Source organism: Octopus bimaculoides, chromosome 19 (assembly GCF_001194135.2).
Source record: "Octopus bimaculoides isolate UCB-OBI-ISO-001 chromosome 19, ASM119413v2, whole genome shotgun sequence".
NCBI classification, from domain to species: Eukaryota; Metazoa; Mollusca; class Cephalopoda; order Octopoda; family Octopodidae; genus Octopus; species Octopus bimaculoides.
This window is the reverse complement of record NC_068999.1, coordinates 4,125,223-4,141,332: the sequence shown is the minus strand read 5'-3', so window position 1 is coordinate 4,141,332 and position 16,110 is coordinate 4,125,223. Positions and strand designations below refer to the sequence as shown.

Genomic DNA, 16,110 nt, shown 5'->3' with positions numbered 1-16,110 from the left:
AAATTCCAGACCTTGTACCTATAGTAGAAAGGATTATTATTATTATTATTATTATTAGTCCTTTTAACTCTGAAGCAGCAATCTGGCAGAATTCTTAGAATACCGGAGGAAATGCATGATGGCATTCTGTCTGTCTTCACGTTCTGAGTTCAAATTCTGCAGACTTCAGCTTTACCTTTTCCCTCCTTTCAAGGTCCATAGAAGAGTACCAGAGTCGATGCCATCGACTAGTTCCTCCCCATAAAATTTGAGGACTTGTTCCTATTTTAGAAAAGGATCGTGCTGTAAACATCTTTTATTCCTACAGGCGGCAAACTGGCAGAATTGTTTGCGTGCTGGACGAGATGCTTAGCGGCATTTCGCTTCTCGCTACGAGGTCAACTTTGCCTTTCATTCTTTCGGGGTTGATAAATTAAGTATCAGTGAAATACTGGGGTCGATGTAATTGACTAGTCCTCACCCCCAAAATTTCAAGGCCTTGTGCCTTCAACAGAAACGATTATTATTATTATTATTATTATTATTATTATTATTATTATTATTATTATTATTATTATCATTATTATTATTAATCATCATCCATTTTCTGTCATTCTCTCTCTATACATCTGTGTATATATATATGTATTTATGTGTGCATATATATTTGTGTATATATGTATATGTGTGCATATGCACATCCATATGTGTGTGTGTGTGTGCATATGCACATCCATATGTGTGTGTGTGTGTGTTTGTATTATTCTGGTTTCAAAGAGATTTGGTAACTTTCTCACAGTTGCCAATTTGAGCCCTGAAATTGAAGTAGGCTACAAGACAGGGGTGGTGGTGGTGGTGGTGGTGGTGGTATTGATAGCAGTGGTAGTGGAGGAGATGGTGGAGATGGTTATTGTCTGAGTTTGTAGTGTTTGCTTACTGTATAAAATTTCGTCTGAGCAAATAAGTAATGATATATATATATATATATATATGCACACACATAATTATGTGTGCATGTGTATATATATATATATATATATTATATATATATATATATGTATATACATAAAAATATATATACGTATACATACATATACACATTTACCCACACACTTAGATATGCAACTACACACACACACACACACACATACACTCACACATGTATATACACACTTATATGCATACGTACCATACATACATACATACATATATAGGTCCACATACATATACATACATACAAGGATATATACACTCAGAAATTCACACACACATAAATATATAGTGCGCACACACACACACACGCACACAGACATACACACACATGTATATACACACTTATATGCATACATACATATATAGGTACACATACATATATGTACGTACAAGGACACATGCACTTAGAAATTCACATACGCATAAATATGAAGTGTACACACACACATGCACAGTCACACACACACACAGATGCACACTCACACACATGCACACACACAGATGCACACACAGAGCCTAAACCTGCGTCACAAAAAAGCCAGAATTGTCCCAGAAAAGTTTCTTGTCGACTCCTGCTGTGATCTGACCTGGTAAAGAGTATCAACTTCATGTTGATATTATGCAAGGAGTAAAATAAACGAGTATCGGATATCAGAATGTGATATTGAGGAGGAGTACATGACAGTTGAGACATCAGCTTTGTCTCAGGAGTTATCCAGATGAATATCATTGTTGTCATCGTCATCATTGTCATCGCTTTTGCTGACATCACTGTTGCCGTCATCATTGTCTCTGTCATCATCATTGTTCTTGTTATCATCATAGTTGATGCCGTTGTTGTCATGATCATCACCGTCATCGTTTAACATCTGTTTTCCGTGCCGTCATGGGTTAGAGGGTTTGTCAGGTTTTGGTGAGTTGTAGGGCTGTGACAGACTCCAGTGTCTGCTTTGGCATGGTTTCTATGGCTTGAAGCCCACCCAAGTGCCAGTGTGTACTCCGCACACTTCGGTGCCACCAGCAATATTGAGGTTGCCAGATAAGTTACGGGATTGGAAAAGAAAAGGGAAAAAAAAGGAAAACGCTTCCGTTATTATCTGGGGAGGCAGTATTTGAGGAGAGGAGATGTATTTATGCCAGGATTTGTAAGACTGAAGTATGAGAAAGGGACAAGCAGAGAAAGGGTACATGGCTACCCCACATTGTTTTAGGGTTAGGGTGAGGAAGTGTAGATGACAGTTGTAATATTATCTTTGACTATGAAGCTGACCAGGGGAATATCAATGTAATTTTGATATTACACAATGGCTAAAGGAGTATCAGATATCAGAATAATAGGGACCACATGAAAGTTGTGATGTCACCTTTGGCTGTGATGTTAAGCAAGGGTTATCTTCATAGTCGTTGGACATGCCAGAAAGAGCAGCAAAAGTTCTTTCGACTCACACACTATGAAGGAAGGACACACGGCATAATACTGTAATAGATATACTACTTGATGGTCAAGGCTGGAATGTCTTTGATCAGAGGTCTGCTGTTTAATGAGGGCTGATTGAGGGTCATACAACAACATGTTTATCTTCTAACATGCACACACACTGACTAATTATAGCAGTGGCTCTTCACCCTGAGCCCTGTCAACCACCTTAGGAATGAGAACCCAGGTTCGAAATTTCTCCAAGGCACCTGATGAAGGCTGGAGGGTACATCAGCCGAAACGCTGTGTTAACAACAAACAAGATGAGGACAAATATCTGTCAAGTGTAAATAAGGTATATTAATGGGCTGCTCTAATAAAAGTGTTAACGGGGTTTTTGTGAGTGTGCTACTGAAGGTCGTTAAGGGTCTGAGCAAACACATTAACAATGTATAATTAAGTAGCTGGTCTTATCTAATTGACATCAGATACATGTTGTACAATGTAGAACAAGAGCTCCACACCCATTGTACTCCTTGCAACAGTTGGGGTTCAACTAAAGACTGGCTTACCCCCTCACCACACACACAAAGGACCAGATTATTATATAAGGGTGTGTGTGTGTGTGTGTATTACAACAGGCATTCAATAGGCAACAGTTTAATAAGTTTGACCTTGAAACCCCCACCTTGCCCCCTGACCTCCTTCTGTCTCGTAATTGACACCCCACCTCTAAATCACTCACACTCCTACTTCTAGTAAAAAAAAACAAAAGACAGAAAAAAGAATCCTCTCCCATTATGACCATCACCACCACCAATCCACTTGTAACAACTGCAGATTTACACACATCTGGTTTTCATATGTGAAAAGGGCCTTCTGTCAACAGGACACCCAGCAATAATACACACTCCCACCATCTGCAAGGATACAAACACTCTGAACAAAAGTAAAAAAAAAAAAAAAGACAACAAAAAGACATCCTGTTAGAGACTACAAACTAATCCTTAAGAAAGAAAGGAACAGTGCAGGGGTGGGGGTGGGGGGAGGAATGTGGGTGGGGGTGTGGCTGCTGTGTTAAAGTAGAAAGCAAATACAGAAATTGGGAAGAAATGGTAACATCTGATCACCATCAACATCATCATCGTCATCATCTTCACCACTCCACTGCAATCGCCATCATCATTAACATCATCATCATCATCATTCCTACACTACTACTACTACTACTACTACTACTACTACTACCACCACCACCACCACTACAATCCTCCTCTTCACTGTCCTCATCACCTTCATAACCACTACTGGCATCATCCTCATCACAATCATCAGAGTAATCATCATCCTCATCATTGTCACCACCACCACCACCACCACCACCATTACCATCATTACACATGGACACACGCATACACTACCATCACTACAATCATCATCACTATTACTATTGTTACCATCATCATCATCATCATCATCATCGTCATCATCATCATCACCACCACATTAACGAAGATAACCACCACGACTACTATCGTCATCATCATCATCATCATCATCGTCATCAATATGATATCAGCGTCATGACTGTAGTCAGTGTGTATGCGTAGACATACCAGAATGTGTGAATGTGTGTATACATGTGTATATATCTACACGGATGTGAAACATGTGGCTATGCATGAATGTGTATGTGAGCACATACATGCATGCATGTGTGTATGGACATATGTGTGGCTATCTGCAGTTGGAAGTGTGTGAGTATGCACGTGTGTACATGTGCCCGTATGTGGGTGTGTGTATGTAAATGTGTGTATGTGGTTGTCTGCTTCCCTTTAATCCTTCTGGAATGCCAATGTTGATGAGTTTACCAATTCCATCGTTGTCTGTGGTTTTGATCCGTTTGTCTTAATCTACAACAGACATTCTATTGACTTATTCTATAAAACACATTCACAAACTACATTGTCCCATTTCCTCAAGATGAAGGGCCACTCTCTCTCTCTCTCTCTCTCTCTCTCTCTTTCTCCCCTTCCACCACCTCTACACACACCTCCACCCCCATCCACCACCCACGTGGCTATGTAATGTCTACATTGTCTCAGAGTCATTCACAATTTATACCAAATTAGAATTGTAATATTCTGCACATGTCTGTTGTTGTAGTGATTTGATAGACGTTGCCTAATCTTGGAGTAAAACGCCGTCAGAATCTCTTGTAGATGATTTCTAATAGAATAACAGCTACATATATATATATATATATATATATATAAATGCATTTATATATATATGAAAGGAAAAGAAATGACACAGGAAAAACAATGGTTTTATATACATATATATATATATATGTTTGAAATGAGATTATTTGAGAAGGGAGCAGAATGCCATAAGCTAGGCCAGACATGTCACAAGATTCACAGACCCATGCAGGCGCTGAGTGGAATCAAAGAGGTCAGAAAAGGCTGTTTGGAAAGCCTCCGCAACAATAGGAAGAGGACTTAGTTAAGCAATTCAGGTCAAAATGGCAAAGAATGGCAATCAGGACAGGAATGGAAGTGGATTGTGACTAGCGGTGTATATACACACACGCACACACACATAGGTACACACACACATTACTAGTAGTAATGAAAGAGAATCAGAGTACTCAATATCATAAAGCAGAGCATCAATACGATAGGATGAAAGAATCAGTGGTAACTAATGATAGGTTCTTTGTGTAGGATTCATGCAATTTGTCAGGTCACCGTGATAGTTACTCTGTTGTGCAATGAGTTGATATGTAAATACCCTTCTGTAATGATGTAGAATAACTGTCATGATTCCATTAACTGCTGTGTGTGTGTGTGTGTGTGTGTATTAATGTTTGCTTTTACGGGAAGTTATATATAGAAACAACTTAAGTGTACGCCGAAGAATTACTCAGTACTTTATGTTTATTAAACTTTTACCAGAAGAAGTGTGATGGTCACTTCAAAGTTTCGGCTTATAAGCCTTCATCAGACTGTGCTACAATCGGGTTTGCTTTTTGGCTTTATTTAATCTTTGGTAAATTGTTTTTCTGGGGTACATGGAGCTATGTGAATGATAATTAGGTTTGGTGTATATAGCTCTGGGAAGAAGAGAGACAAAGTGAGAGAGAGACAGAAAAAGATAGAGGGGAGAGAGGTTAAAAAAAGACTGACCTCAATATTTCCGCGCCATCGATCCGCAGCATTGCGTGCTAACTCCAGCTCTTTCTCCTTCATGCCCCGATGCCGTTTGTATAATATTTCCACAAAGATCAGTAGTACTCCAGCTACAATACCTCCAGCAACCATCATAAACACACCTGCAAATGGACATTAGCAACACCAGGTAGAATACATAGGAAAGGGGACATGGAAATAAGGTTGACACAGAAGAAAGATAAACACACACATATATACATGCTTGTATGCATACACACACCTACTTAATATATATATATATATATATATATATATATGTACAATTATAATTAAAGGCATAGAAAAAATTCTTGTCTATATACTGAAAGGAGACACTAAATCATTGAACCACATCAAATATCATATGGTCCAATGGTTTAGCGTCTCCTTTTAGTATAGAGGCAAGAATTTTTTCTATGCCCTTAATTATAATTGTAGCTAAGATTTCACCTTAATAGGTCTATTTGTTTTTATATGCTGGCCAGTGATAAAATTTTTAACAATTTTATCCTTTTATATTATATATATATATCATCATCATCATCATCGTCGTCATCGTTTAACGTTCGTTTTCCATGCTGGCATGAGTTGGACGGTTTGACTGGGGACTGGCAAGCCAGGAGGTCACACCAGGCTCCAATCTGACCTGGCAGTGTTTCTACAGCTGGATGCCCTTCCATGCTGGTCATACATGACTGACACGCATATACACAACGATACATATCCAGATGGTCACGTTCCTTGAAACAAATTCACTGTCCAAATTAGCCAAGAAACCCCATGTAACATCAAGATGTTTGTATCTTACCTGCCATGTTGGTGAGTCCGAGTGTGGCTGGTGATGAGTCCCTCTCTGGACAATTATGGCTTTCTACTAAGATCCACTTGGAGTCTAAGTCCTCCATAAAGCCACCTGACACAGGAACAAAAAAAAAAATGAAACAAGACATTCATTTAGAATTCTTTTGCAAACACTTGATAACAACAACAGCAACAGTAATTTCTCACATTCGTACAAGGCAAGAAATTTTGTGGGTGGTGGGTGGGCTGGTACTTTACTTTATCAAGAGTCAGGGGAAATGTTGCTAAACATTTTGTCTAATAATGCATCAGTGATTCTGCCTTCAGCAAAGAATGGTGTTTACCATAATTGATGAACAGGATTTTATGGTTGCTGGTACATGAAAATGTTTTGGATGAATAACTTAAAACCCCTTAATATGAAACACACACCCATCACCATCGCCGCGACCAACAGCAATGTGAGCTGAAGTGAGAACCTTTATGTGTCACGTGACCATACAGAAATAGATGCCAAAGCAGCCTCAAATTACACTCTACAATTTTAAAAAGAGAAGGAGACATTGAATAAAGACTGGAGGATCATGGCTGGATTATGCCATTGCTGATGGGAATGGTCAGTCATGGCAGATGTGGACTTAACAACAACAACACAAATATTTTAGGGTTGTAGAACCCTTAAAGTACTGACCCAAACTCTGCAAAGACACAGTCAAAGCTGAATACTGACCACAACATCACCACATGTCATGTTTTCAAAGCGACTTACTTTCATGGAAACTGAGAATAGATAACGATATCTCCTGTGTCCAGGGACTGTGTTTCCTGAGACCGATGCCGTAGCCAGAACGTCCAAACAGTTCTCCAGCAGTGACCAATTCGCAATCATTTGCGGCTTCGAATTCTAAACGGGAAGAATCCCAAATAAAAGCCTGAAGTTTTCTGCAAAACAAAAGGAAACAGAATTTGGTTAAGGATTGAAAATCTCACAACAAAGCTTGGACAATTAATTAGGTTTTAATTACGTAAAACAGATGAAATAGGTGCAGGAGTGGCTGTGTGGTAAATAGCTTGCTTACCAACCACATGGTTCTGGGTTCAGTCCCACTGCGTAGCACCTTGAGCAAGTGTCTTCTACTATAGCCTCGGGCTGACCAAAGCCTTGTGAATGGATTTGGTAGATGGAAACTGAGAGAAGCCTGTCGTATATATACATATGTATGTATATGTTTGTGTGTCTGTGTTTGTCCCCCAACATTGCTTGACAATTGATGCTGGGAATATAACAGGTATATGTTGTATTATTTCAACATTAGGCAGCTGTTTGAATATTATCACATATATCTGTGTTTATGCAATAAACAGCAGATATGCATTTGTGTAGAAGTATCTGTGTGTGTGTGTGTGTGTCTATGTATTATTCAAGAGTTTGATTTGGCTCCATGTGACTTGAAGTTTCATGGGCTCCTAACAGACACACACATATATACACATACATATACAAGAGCGCATACCTGAATTCTCTCATGCATTTATGTATTTGTGTGTGTATGTGTTTAGTGTGTTTATGTCTCTGTATGTATGTGTTGCTATCTATATGGGAATGCCTATATATATCTTGAAGTACATGTATCTATGAGCATATATATCTGTGTGACTGTCTCTATAGGTACCCAACCCTCTCACCCCTATCTTCAACAGTGGATAGTTCCAAACAACATACCCTTTCCGTACATCATCAATAGCTTCCTCTGCAGTGTTGTAATTACGTGTCTCCATTGTCCGGTACATGGTGGACAATTCCACTTGTCTTTTGAAATACATTTCCACAGCGCTCTTCTTCACTGTGGCGTATTTGAAGTTTTCCTGGGGATTTCGAAGCTAAAATGGAAACAAACAAGAGAAAAATAAATGCCAGACATTTCTACAGGGGTCACAGAAATGGTAAACACCTCCGTGTGTGTGTGTGTGTTCATTTTATGTCCATTTTTTTAAAGCTAGTATGGGTTAGATGAATACATAATATTGAGGCACTGTTTTGCAACTGGATACCCTTCCGGTCACTGATCCCTACCTGTTTTTCAAGTAAGGGATTTGTTTTCAATTCCACAGGTTTTTGAAAATGCAAGGCTAATGGACGGGTTGGACAGTTAGAATAAGGACTGGCGAGCCAGAAGGCTGTACCAGGTTCCAATCTATATATATATATATATATGTATGTATATACACATATATGGGAGACAGTCAGGCAGTCCTGAACATGATCGATGCCAGGCCTGCCTGACTGGCTCCCATGCTGGTGGCACGTAAAAAGCACCCACTACACTCTCAGAGTGGTTGGCGTTAGGAAGGGCATCCAGCTGTAGAAACTTTGCAAAATCAGAATGGAAACTGGTGCAGCCTACTAGCTTGCCAGTCCCCAGTTAAACCGTCCAACCCATGCCAGCATGGAAAATGGACATTAAACGATGATGATGATGATGATGATATATATATATATATATATATATATATATATATATATATATATATATATATATATATATATATATATATATATGTATATATGTATTTATATGTAATATATATAATATATATATCCATTCCCTCACCCCAGCTGTCCATCCTTGATGCTCCGCTGGGTCAAAAGCCAGACCTTCAAGAGGGTGCCTATGTCCACCCACATCTACAGAGGCACTTAAAACAATTAGTGAGAGCATGATGCATGTTGCCAAATAAAACTGACTCTGGTAGGTTGTACCTCCTCATTGTACTTATTTGTGGGTAGATGAAATGAGAAAGAAAGAAATATCTCTGGGGGTGGAACAGAGTGACCCAGCAGAGTGTCCGTAGCAAAATATGAACCGTTGAACTAGTGTTTAGTGGACACACAGACAGACTGACTGGCCCAGGGCAACGAATGTTATTAGTAAGGACAAACAGACATTAGAACCCTTCACTTGTGTTGTGTGTACTCTTTGGTAGTCATGGAACTGTTCGGTGCCATTTCTATGGCAACAGTGTTTTTCTCTTATCTTTATCGCTGGACAGACCTGACACAGATAACTAATGAAATGAGGTTGATGACAGTGACGGTGATGATGGTGGTGGTGGTGATGATGATGATGATGATGATGATGATGATGATGATGATGGTGGTGGTGGTGGTGGTGGTGGTGGTGATGGTAATGATGATGATGATGATGATAATGCAGATGATAAAGATAGTAGCAATGCCAAGGGTGATGATGATGATGACGACGATGATGATGATGATGATGATGACATGATGGCCAGCCATGAAGAATTATTACAAAACTGTCTCTTCTTGCTATTCTCAAACCACTCTTCACCACTTCTCCTTCCTCTCCCCGTCTCCATCTTCCTCTTCTCTTCAGACAATCTTCAAATTAAAGAAACACAAGTTTCCCTTCCACCCACCCCCACTTCATGACCATTTTTTTTCCCCGTCTTTTTCTTATTTCCATGGTAACAAGACGACAGTTTTCAGCACAAAAACTATAATTTACAGTTGCTTCTGCCAGACATGAGACACACACACACACACACACACACACACACACACACACAGATACACACACACACACACATATAAACACTAACACATACACACATGCACACACACACATGCACACACATATACACACACATACAAGCACACACATACATGCAGACATACTCACACACATACACACACTCTCTCACACACACACATCATGCACACAAACACACACACGCATACATACACTGAAGCAGAGAAGTAAACACAAACACACACAAAGACACACACATGCAGAGCCACGTAGATGGATTAGTGTGTCTCCAGCGATCTCCAGAGCTAATCCTTTAATCCTCACATGGTTTCACAACACACCAATTATTGCAGAATCAAACCAAAATGGTTACTTACACGAGGATCGTCAATTCCAGAAATAGAAGCTTCCGGTCGGTCTAATACGAGGAATGCAGCCAAGTTTGCGGTGTAAGAGGCGACGATTATCATTGCAAAACCTGCCCAGACCATTCCTAGAACACGGGCACTAAAACTGCGGGGTGTACCTGGGATGAAAAAGAGAAATACGATAATGAAGGGAGAAAATTTGAAGGTAAAACAACGGAGACGTTTAACAGGTGTCGTTGTGGCTGTGTGGTTAAGAGGTTTGCCTTGTAACCACAAGGTTTCAGGTTCAGTACCACGATGTGGCATTTTGAGCAAGTGTCTTCTACTATTGCCCTGGGTTGACCAATGCCTTGCGAGTAAATTTGGTAGATGGAAACTGGGTGGAAACCTATCTTATGTGTCTGTGTGTATGTTTGTACATATACATATATATATATTTGTGTGTGTGTATATATATGTGTATATACGATGGACTCTCCCGTCATTAGATGATGTATGGGAGTTTGGCAGTTTCTTACCGAACAGCCACACAGATGATTTGTTTATAGTGACCAAATGTTTGTGTAGACATAAGCTCACTCCCTCCATCAAATTGACACTATCTGTACAGGTGCAACAGGTGCCACATGTCAGATGACAAAATGATCACAGAGCAACGTGAAATGAAGTGTTTTGCTCAAGAACACAATGCAATGCCTGGCCTGGGAATTGAACCCACGATCTCACAATCGTGAGTACAACACCCTAACCACTAAGCCATGTGCCTTCACAGGTGTATATGTGTGTGGGCTTTCCATGCTGGCATGGGTTGGACCACACCATTGCATCAGCTGGGAATGGTGTGGTCCAAGCCATGACTATATGGGGTGGTTGATGTTGGGAAGGACATCCAGCTGTAAAAACCATACCAAAATGGACACAGAAGCCTGGTGTAGTCTTCTGCTTGACCAGCTCCTGTCAAACTGTTCAACCCATGCCAGCATGGAAGGTGGGTATTAAACGATGACGATGATGATGTGTATATGCATGCATGTATGTATGTATGTATGTATGTATGTATGTATGTATGTATGTATGTATGCTCTCATTAATTTGGAGAGTTTTTGGCTAAAATATCAAATCTGTAGAATACAAATATTTTGTTCCACAGCTATTTTTAACTGGCATAGAATCCTCTTTGGATTTGTAGTCTCCTTCAGCTTTGATTAAAAAATAATTACATATATATATATATATATATATATATATATATATATGTATGTATATATATATATATATATATTTATATCCTTCTACAAAAGCAATTTTGTGTTTGACAGTCAGAATTTAATAGAAATTATCTGATCTGCTGTACTAATTTTACTTTCACACTAATTGGCAAAGAACCATTCCAAGACCACATGATATATTTGGGATATTGACTAAAGAATAAACATCATGATTAAAAGAACATGTGTGGTTCTGATGCTACCGAAGTTGGTGAAACCCAACTAGGTCAGAATCACAATTCTTTATTTGTTAGAACCACATGTTCTCTCTTGGGGTTATAATTGTAGCAAATTTGTTTTAGAGTAAAAAATAATTCTTTATACACACACTCATATATATGTATTTATACGTGTGTTATATCTATCCATCTGTCTGTTTGTCTACCCATCCATCCATCCATCCATCCATCTAGCTATAAATCTATAAATATATAGATAGATACACACACACACACACATATGTATAGTTGTGTGTATATGTATATTCTGGATAGTAGGGGGTGATTTTGAGGGAGATCTGGGTATTATTTCTAGCAGGTGAGGTAACCACCAAGTGACTTCCTTGGTCAGAGAAAGAGTTTATTGAATATCAGGGTGAGACTACAACAATAATATTGATGATGGTGATGGTGATGATGGCAGGGATCAATAATGGTGATAAGGATGAAGATGAAGAAGACAATGATGATGATGGTGATGCTTCAGATGATAATGATGGTGATGCAAATATCAATGCTGATAAACAAAACGATGATGATAACATTAAAGATAACAATGACGATGATGATGATGATGATGATGATGATGATGATGATGATGATGATAGTGAGAAGAATGGTGATGACAATGACAAGAAAGATAATACTGATGACAGTATTAATGATTGATAATAAAAAGCCATCAGCTGCTGCCGCCGCTGGTGCCGTCGTTACCTTCTCCAATTCCACTGTTGAGTAAAACACCCCAAGCAAACCACATGGCACTGGACAGATTCAAAGCATCTTCCTCCGTGTCATCACTTTTGGCCAGTTTGAATCGGCCAAATGGGCTGAACCTGTCTAGGAGATAGAGAACCAGTGCCACGACATGCACTGACAATCCTACTAAGATCCATAACGTGTCTTGAAATGGTTGCAGGAATGACGCCAAACTCGAGTCTTTTCTTGTCTGAAAACATAAACAAAGAAGGAAAATGTAACCAAACAGACTGGAATAAACATTGAGGCACTACAGGGTGAGGTTTCAGTATGGCACAACAAGGTGGCGCCTTAATGTGGTATCTCAGGGTGGCACTGCAGTGTGTCTCCACATTGTGTAGCCCTAGTGTGACACCTCAATGTGACACCAGATGGTGTCGCAAATGGTTTCTACTCCTACTCATTCTCTCTCCTCCCCCTCCTTGTATCATCATACTACCACCCTTCTCCCTTTCTCTCACACAAACACCCATACTCCTTTCCCCTTCACAATATGGTCACTCTTCCAGCTAGAAATAGCAGCCAACTTTATCTCAAATCACACCCTTCTATCTTTAGAAAACAAACAAAAAAAAACATCCTGAAACACATTACATAATATAGTCCTAGGTACACTGTGTCTAGGAAAACAAATATGATGGGATTGTCACAGGACGGAATGTCATTTGATACTGGTTGACCTGGGGTTAAACAATAACAACTACATCCGTCTCTCTTTCTTTCACATGAGAGTAAGTACCCTTAAACCACTCCTTAAAGTCCCATCCTGCAAAAAAAATATTTCCAGATTCTCAAACCCGCCACCCCCCACCCCAGCGTTGTGTACCCTTGAGCTGGGAACGCTGCCCTTCCTGCCCCACCGCCACCACCAACTGCAGCCCTGACCCAGTGAAATGCAAGGGAAGCGGTTTTTACATAAACAAAAAAAACAAAAAACAAACTTTTCCTACAAAGTTCTTCCCAATCTTCATGAGTTTCTCACAGAAAAACTAGAGAGGAGGAGGAGGAGGAAATTTTCTGGATGACTTCATCCTCGAGTGAAGGGATGTAACCTCCTACCTCACCCTCACACCACACACACACACAACTTTTATGTTTCCGAGGGTAGTTCTTCCATTTATAAAAAGTCACGATAAGACTTTTCTCTCTCATGTTTTTGTTGTGTGTTTTAAATTTTTTCCTTCCATCAGCAAAGAGAAAGAAAGAATTAATCACTGAAGCATGAAGTGTCAAATTTAAAGACCCCAGGAAGAAACGAGGAGTTTTGATCTTCATACCTCTCCACCAACCAGCCTTAAGCTGGTCCTGCTTCTGTGTCACAAACTTCCTGCTTCAATGTGATCCAAATTAAAACTTTATGTCAGTATGGGAAGCGGACGTTAAATGACGATGATACCTTTCCATGTGCAACCAGGCAATTTTTATATGGACCTCAATTTAGGATACACTAATCTAAAGGACTAACTCCAAAACTGTTTCCAAGATATTCCTTAGAAGTGACAACAATAATACAGCCTTGAGATAAGCCCTTTTACAGCTGGTTGACAACCTATAATGGATCTGAAGGGCATTTACAAGCCTAACTCTAACTGTGAACACTGGATTGGGGTTGACTCTGTGGAAGAACTCTTCATGTCTCAATGGAGGAGAAATAAGCTGCAGCAATGCATTGTAGGGTGCAAAGAGCGAGATGAGGCTAGTAAGACATCTTGGTCAACCGTCTCCATCCCTAGCCATCTTAACCTGGTCTTGCCACTGGACTAAAGGTCGTCATGGACAAGAAAGTAGGGTTGACAGTGCACAACTCTTTATTCATGTTAAACAAAGTCACCACACAAGTCATCAGTCATCCTGGGGGGAACACATACGCCATAGAAACCGGGCCCATGAGCTTGGCTAGGCTTTAGAAGGGTGCATAAATAAATAAATAAATTTAGACTCCCAGGAAACAATTCTCTCTCTCAGACAAACCGTTCTCTTACCTTTTTTACTAGAATGGTGAGGCCTTGATATTTGAAAGGCTTTGAAAAATCTATGTGTTGAGCTCTCTCTGGGTTAATAGTGAGGGGTGCCATGATCATATCTGCTTCTCCAGACACCATCTCCCCTATCATACCATTCCACTTCTTATCAGAGGAACCATTTCTCTGAAAAAAAAAAAAAGGACACAATATATTGAGGGGGTAGCACCATGTATAACGACAACAAGAACAAATGCCAAAGAACATTCAGAAGTGCAATATAGGATTATTTTATGGTTTTAGTAATTGAAATGTGGCCATGCTGGGGCATCAGCTTCAAGGGATTTCAGTCAATCATGACAATGCCAGTGTTGTATTGATTTATTGATCTCTAGTTATTAAATGGTTAAGTTCATTTTTTGATGGAAAAAAATATAACTCAGTCCTTTGCTTTAAAATGGTAAACACAAAAAGACACACACACACATCCAGGACAGCACACGTAAGCACACACACACACACATGCACATTCATGTCAGCACATGCATCAATCATGCATGACCTTACATTGTTTTCAATCAACCATGCTTAACCTCACATTGTTTTCAATCAATCATGCATGATCTGCTTTGAGATTTCAAAGATGTGATTGTTTATTTTTAGAATGACATTGTAGGGTAGGTGTGAGAGGCCAGATCAGGCTGGATTGAACACAAAACAGATGTTTGAACTGAATGTGACCAGTTTAAATACTAAAGAGTTAAGATGGTTTGAAGCAGCCTAGATTGTGTGAAACTGATAAAGAAAGACAAAAGATAGTCTGTCAAAGAGAAATGGTTGGTACCAAAATGGTGTTGTGTTAGAGGTGCGTCGATGAACTCCCAATATTGTCTACCCGAGGTGGTTAGCTGGCAGGAACATTACCACACTGGGTGAAATGCTAAGTGATATTTCATTTGTCTTTACGTTCTGAGTTCAAATCCTGCTGAGGTCGACTTTGTCTTTCATCCTTTCAGGGTCAATAAATTAAGTACCAGTTGCATACTGGGGTTGATCTAATCAACTGGCCCCCTCACCCAAAATTTCAGGCCTTGTGCCCAGAGTAGAAAAGAATACTGTCTGCCTGCTTGCCTGCCTGCCTATCTGTCTGTTCGTCTATCAGTTGGCCTGTCAGTCTGTCTACCTTTCTTTGTTGTTGTCCTACCAAAAGCACTGTTGCTATGCAACAACAAACCCAATGCCTGTGGTTATGTTTTGCAACAGCAGAGAGAGAGAGATTTTGTTGTCATTTCTTGAATTTGTTGATTATTGACAATGTCAGCAACAATGGTGTGCAGTCAAAGGTGTGCAGTCAAAGGTGTGCAGTCAAAGGGAACGGATGCAGGTTCTGGGTGTGCTGATTATGTGTAGCATGTAGACTATATATTGCGTATAAACCATGTACGCATGGTGCGTAGATTAAAGCACGGCATATACATTAGGGTGGAGTTTCTGGAATGTCTTTGCAAAACAGGGAATAACAACAACAACAACAACAATAATAATTTTTAACTTTTGTTTCTAAAGTGTAAAGTTTC

General features: G+C 39.6%; 1 protein-coding gene across 2 annotated transcripts in view; it reads right to left on the bottom strand.

Moving 5' to 3' along the window:
* LOC106884058 (glutamate receptor ionotropic, NMDA 1) overlaps nucleotides 1-16,110 on the bottom strand; it is a 66,409-nt gene that overhangs the window by 16,996 nt on the left and 33,303 nt on the right. For both annotated transcript variants that reach the window (XM_014935273.2, XM_014935274.2), the window contains exons 11-17: nucleotides 14,555-14,719; nucleotides 12,528-12,762; nucleotides 10,337-10,485; nucleotides 8,129-8,286; nucleotides 7,175-7,347; nucleotides 6,413-6,517; nucleotides 5,581-5,726 (exon numbers count right to left, since the gene is read on the bottom strand). In XM_014935273.2, coding sequence (XP_014790759.1) covers nucleotides 5,581-5,726; nucleotides 6,413-6,517; nucleotides 7,175-7,347; nucleotides 8,129-8,286; nucleotides 10,337-10,485; nucleotides 12,528-12,762; nucleotides 14,555-14,719 — 1,131 coding nt within the window. The remainder of the gene's footprint in view (nucleotides 1-5,580; nucleotides 5,727-6,412; nucleotides 6,518-7,174; nucleotides 7,348-8,128; nucleotides 8,287-10,336; nucleotides 10,486-12,527; nucleotides 12,763-14,554; nucleotides 14,720-16,110) is intronic.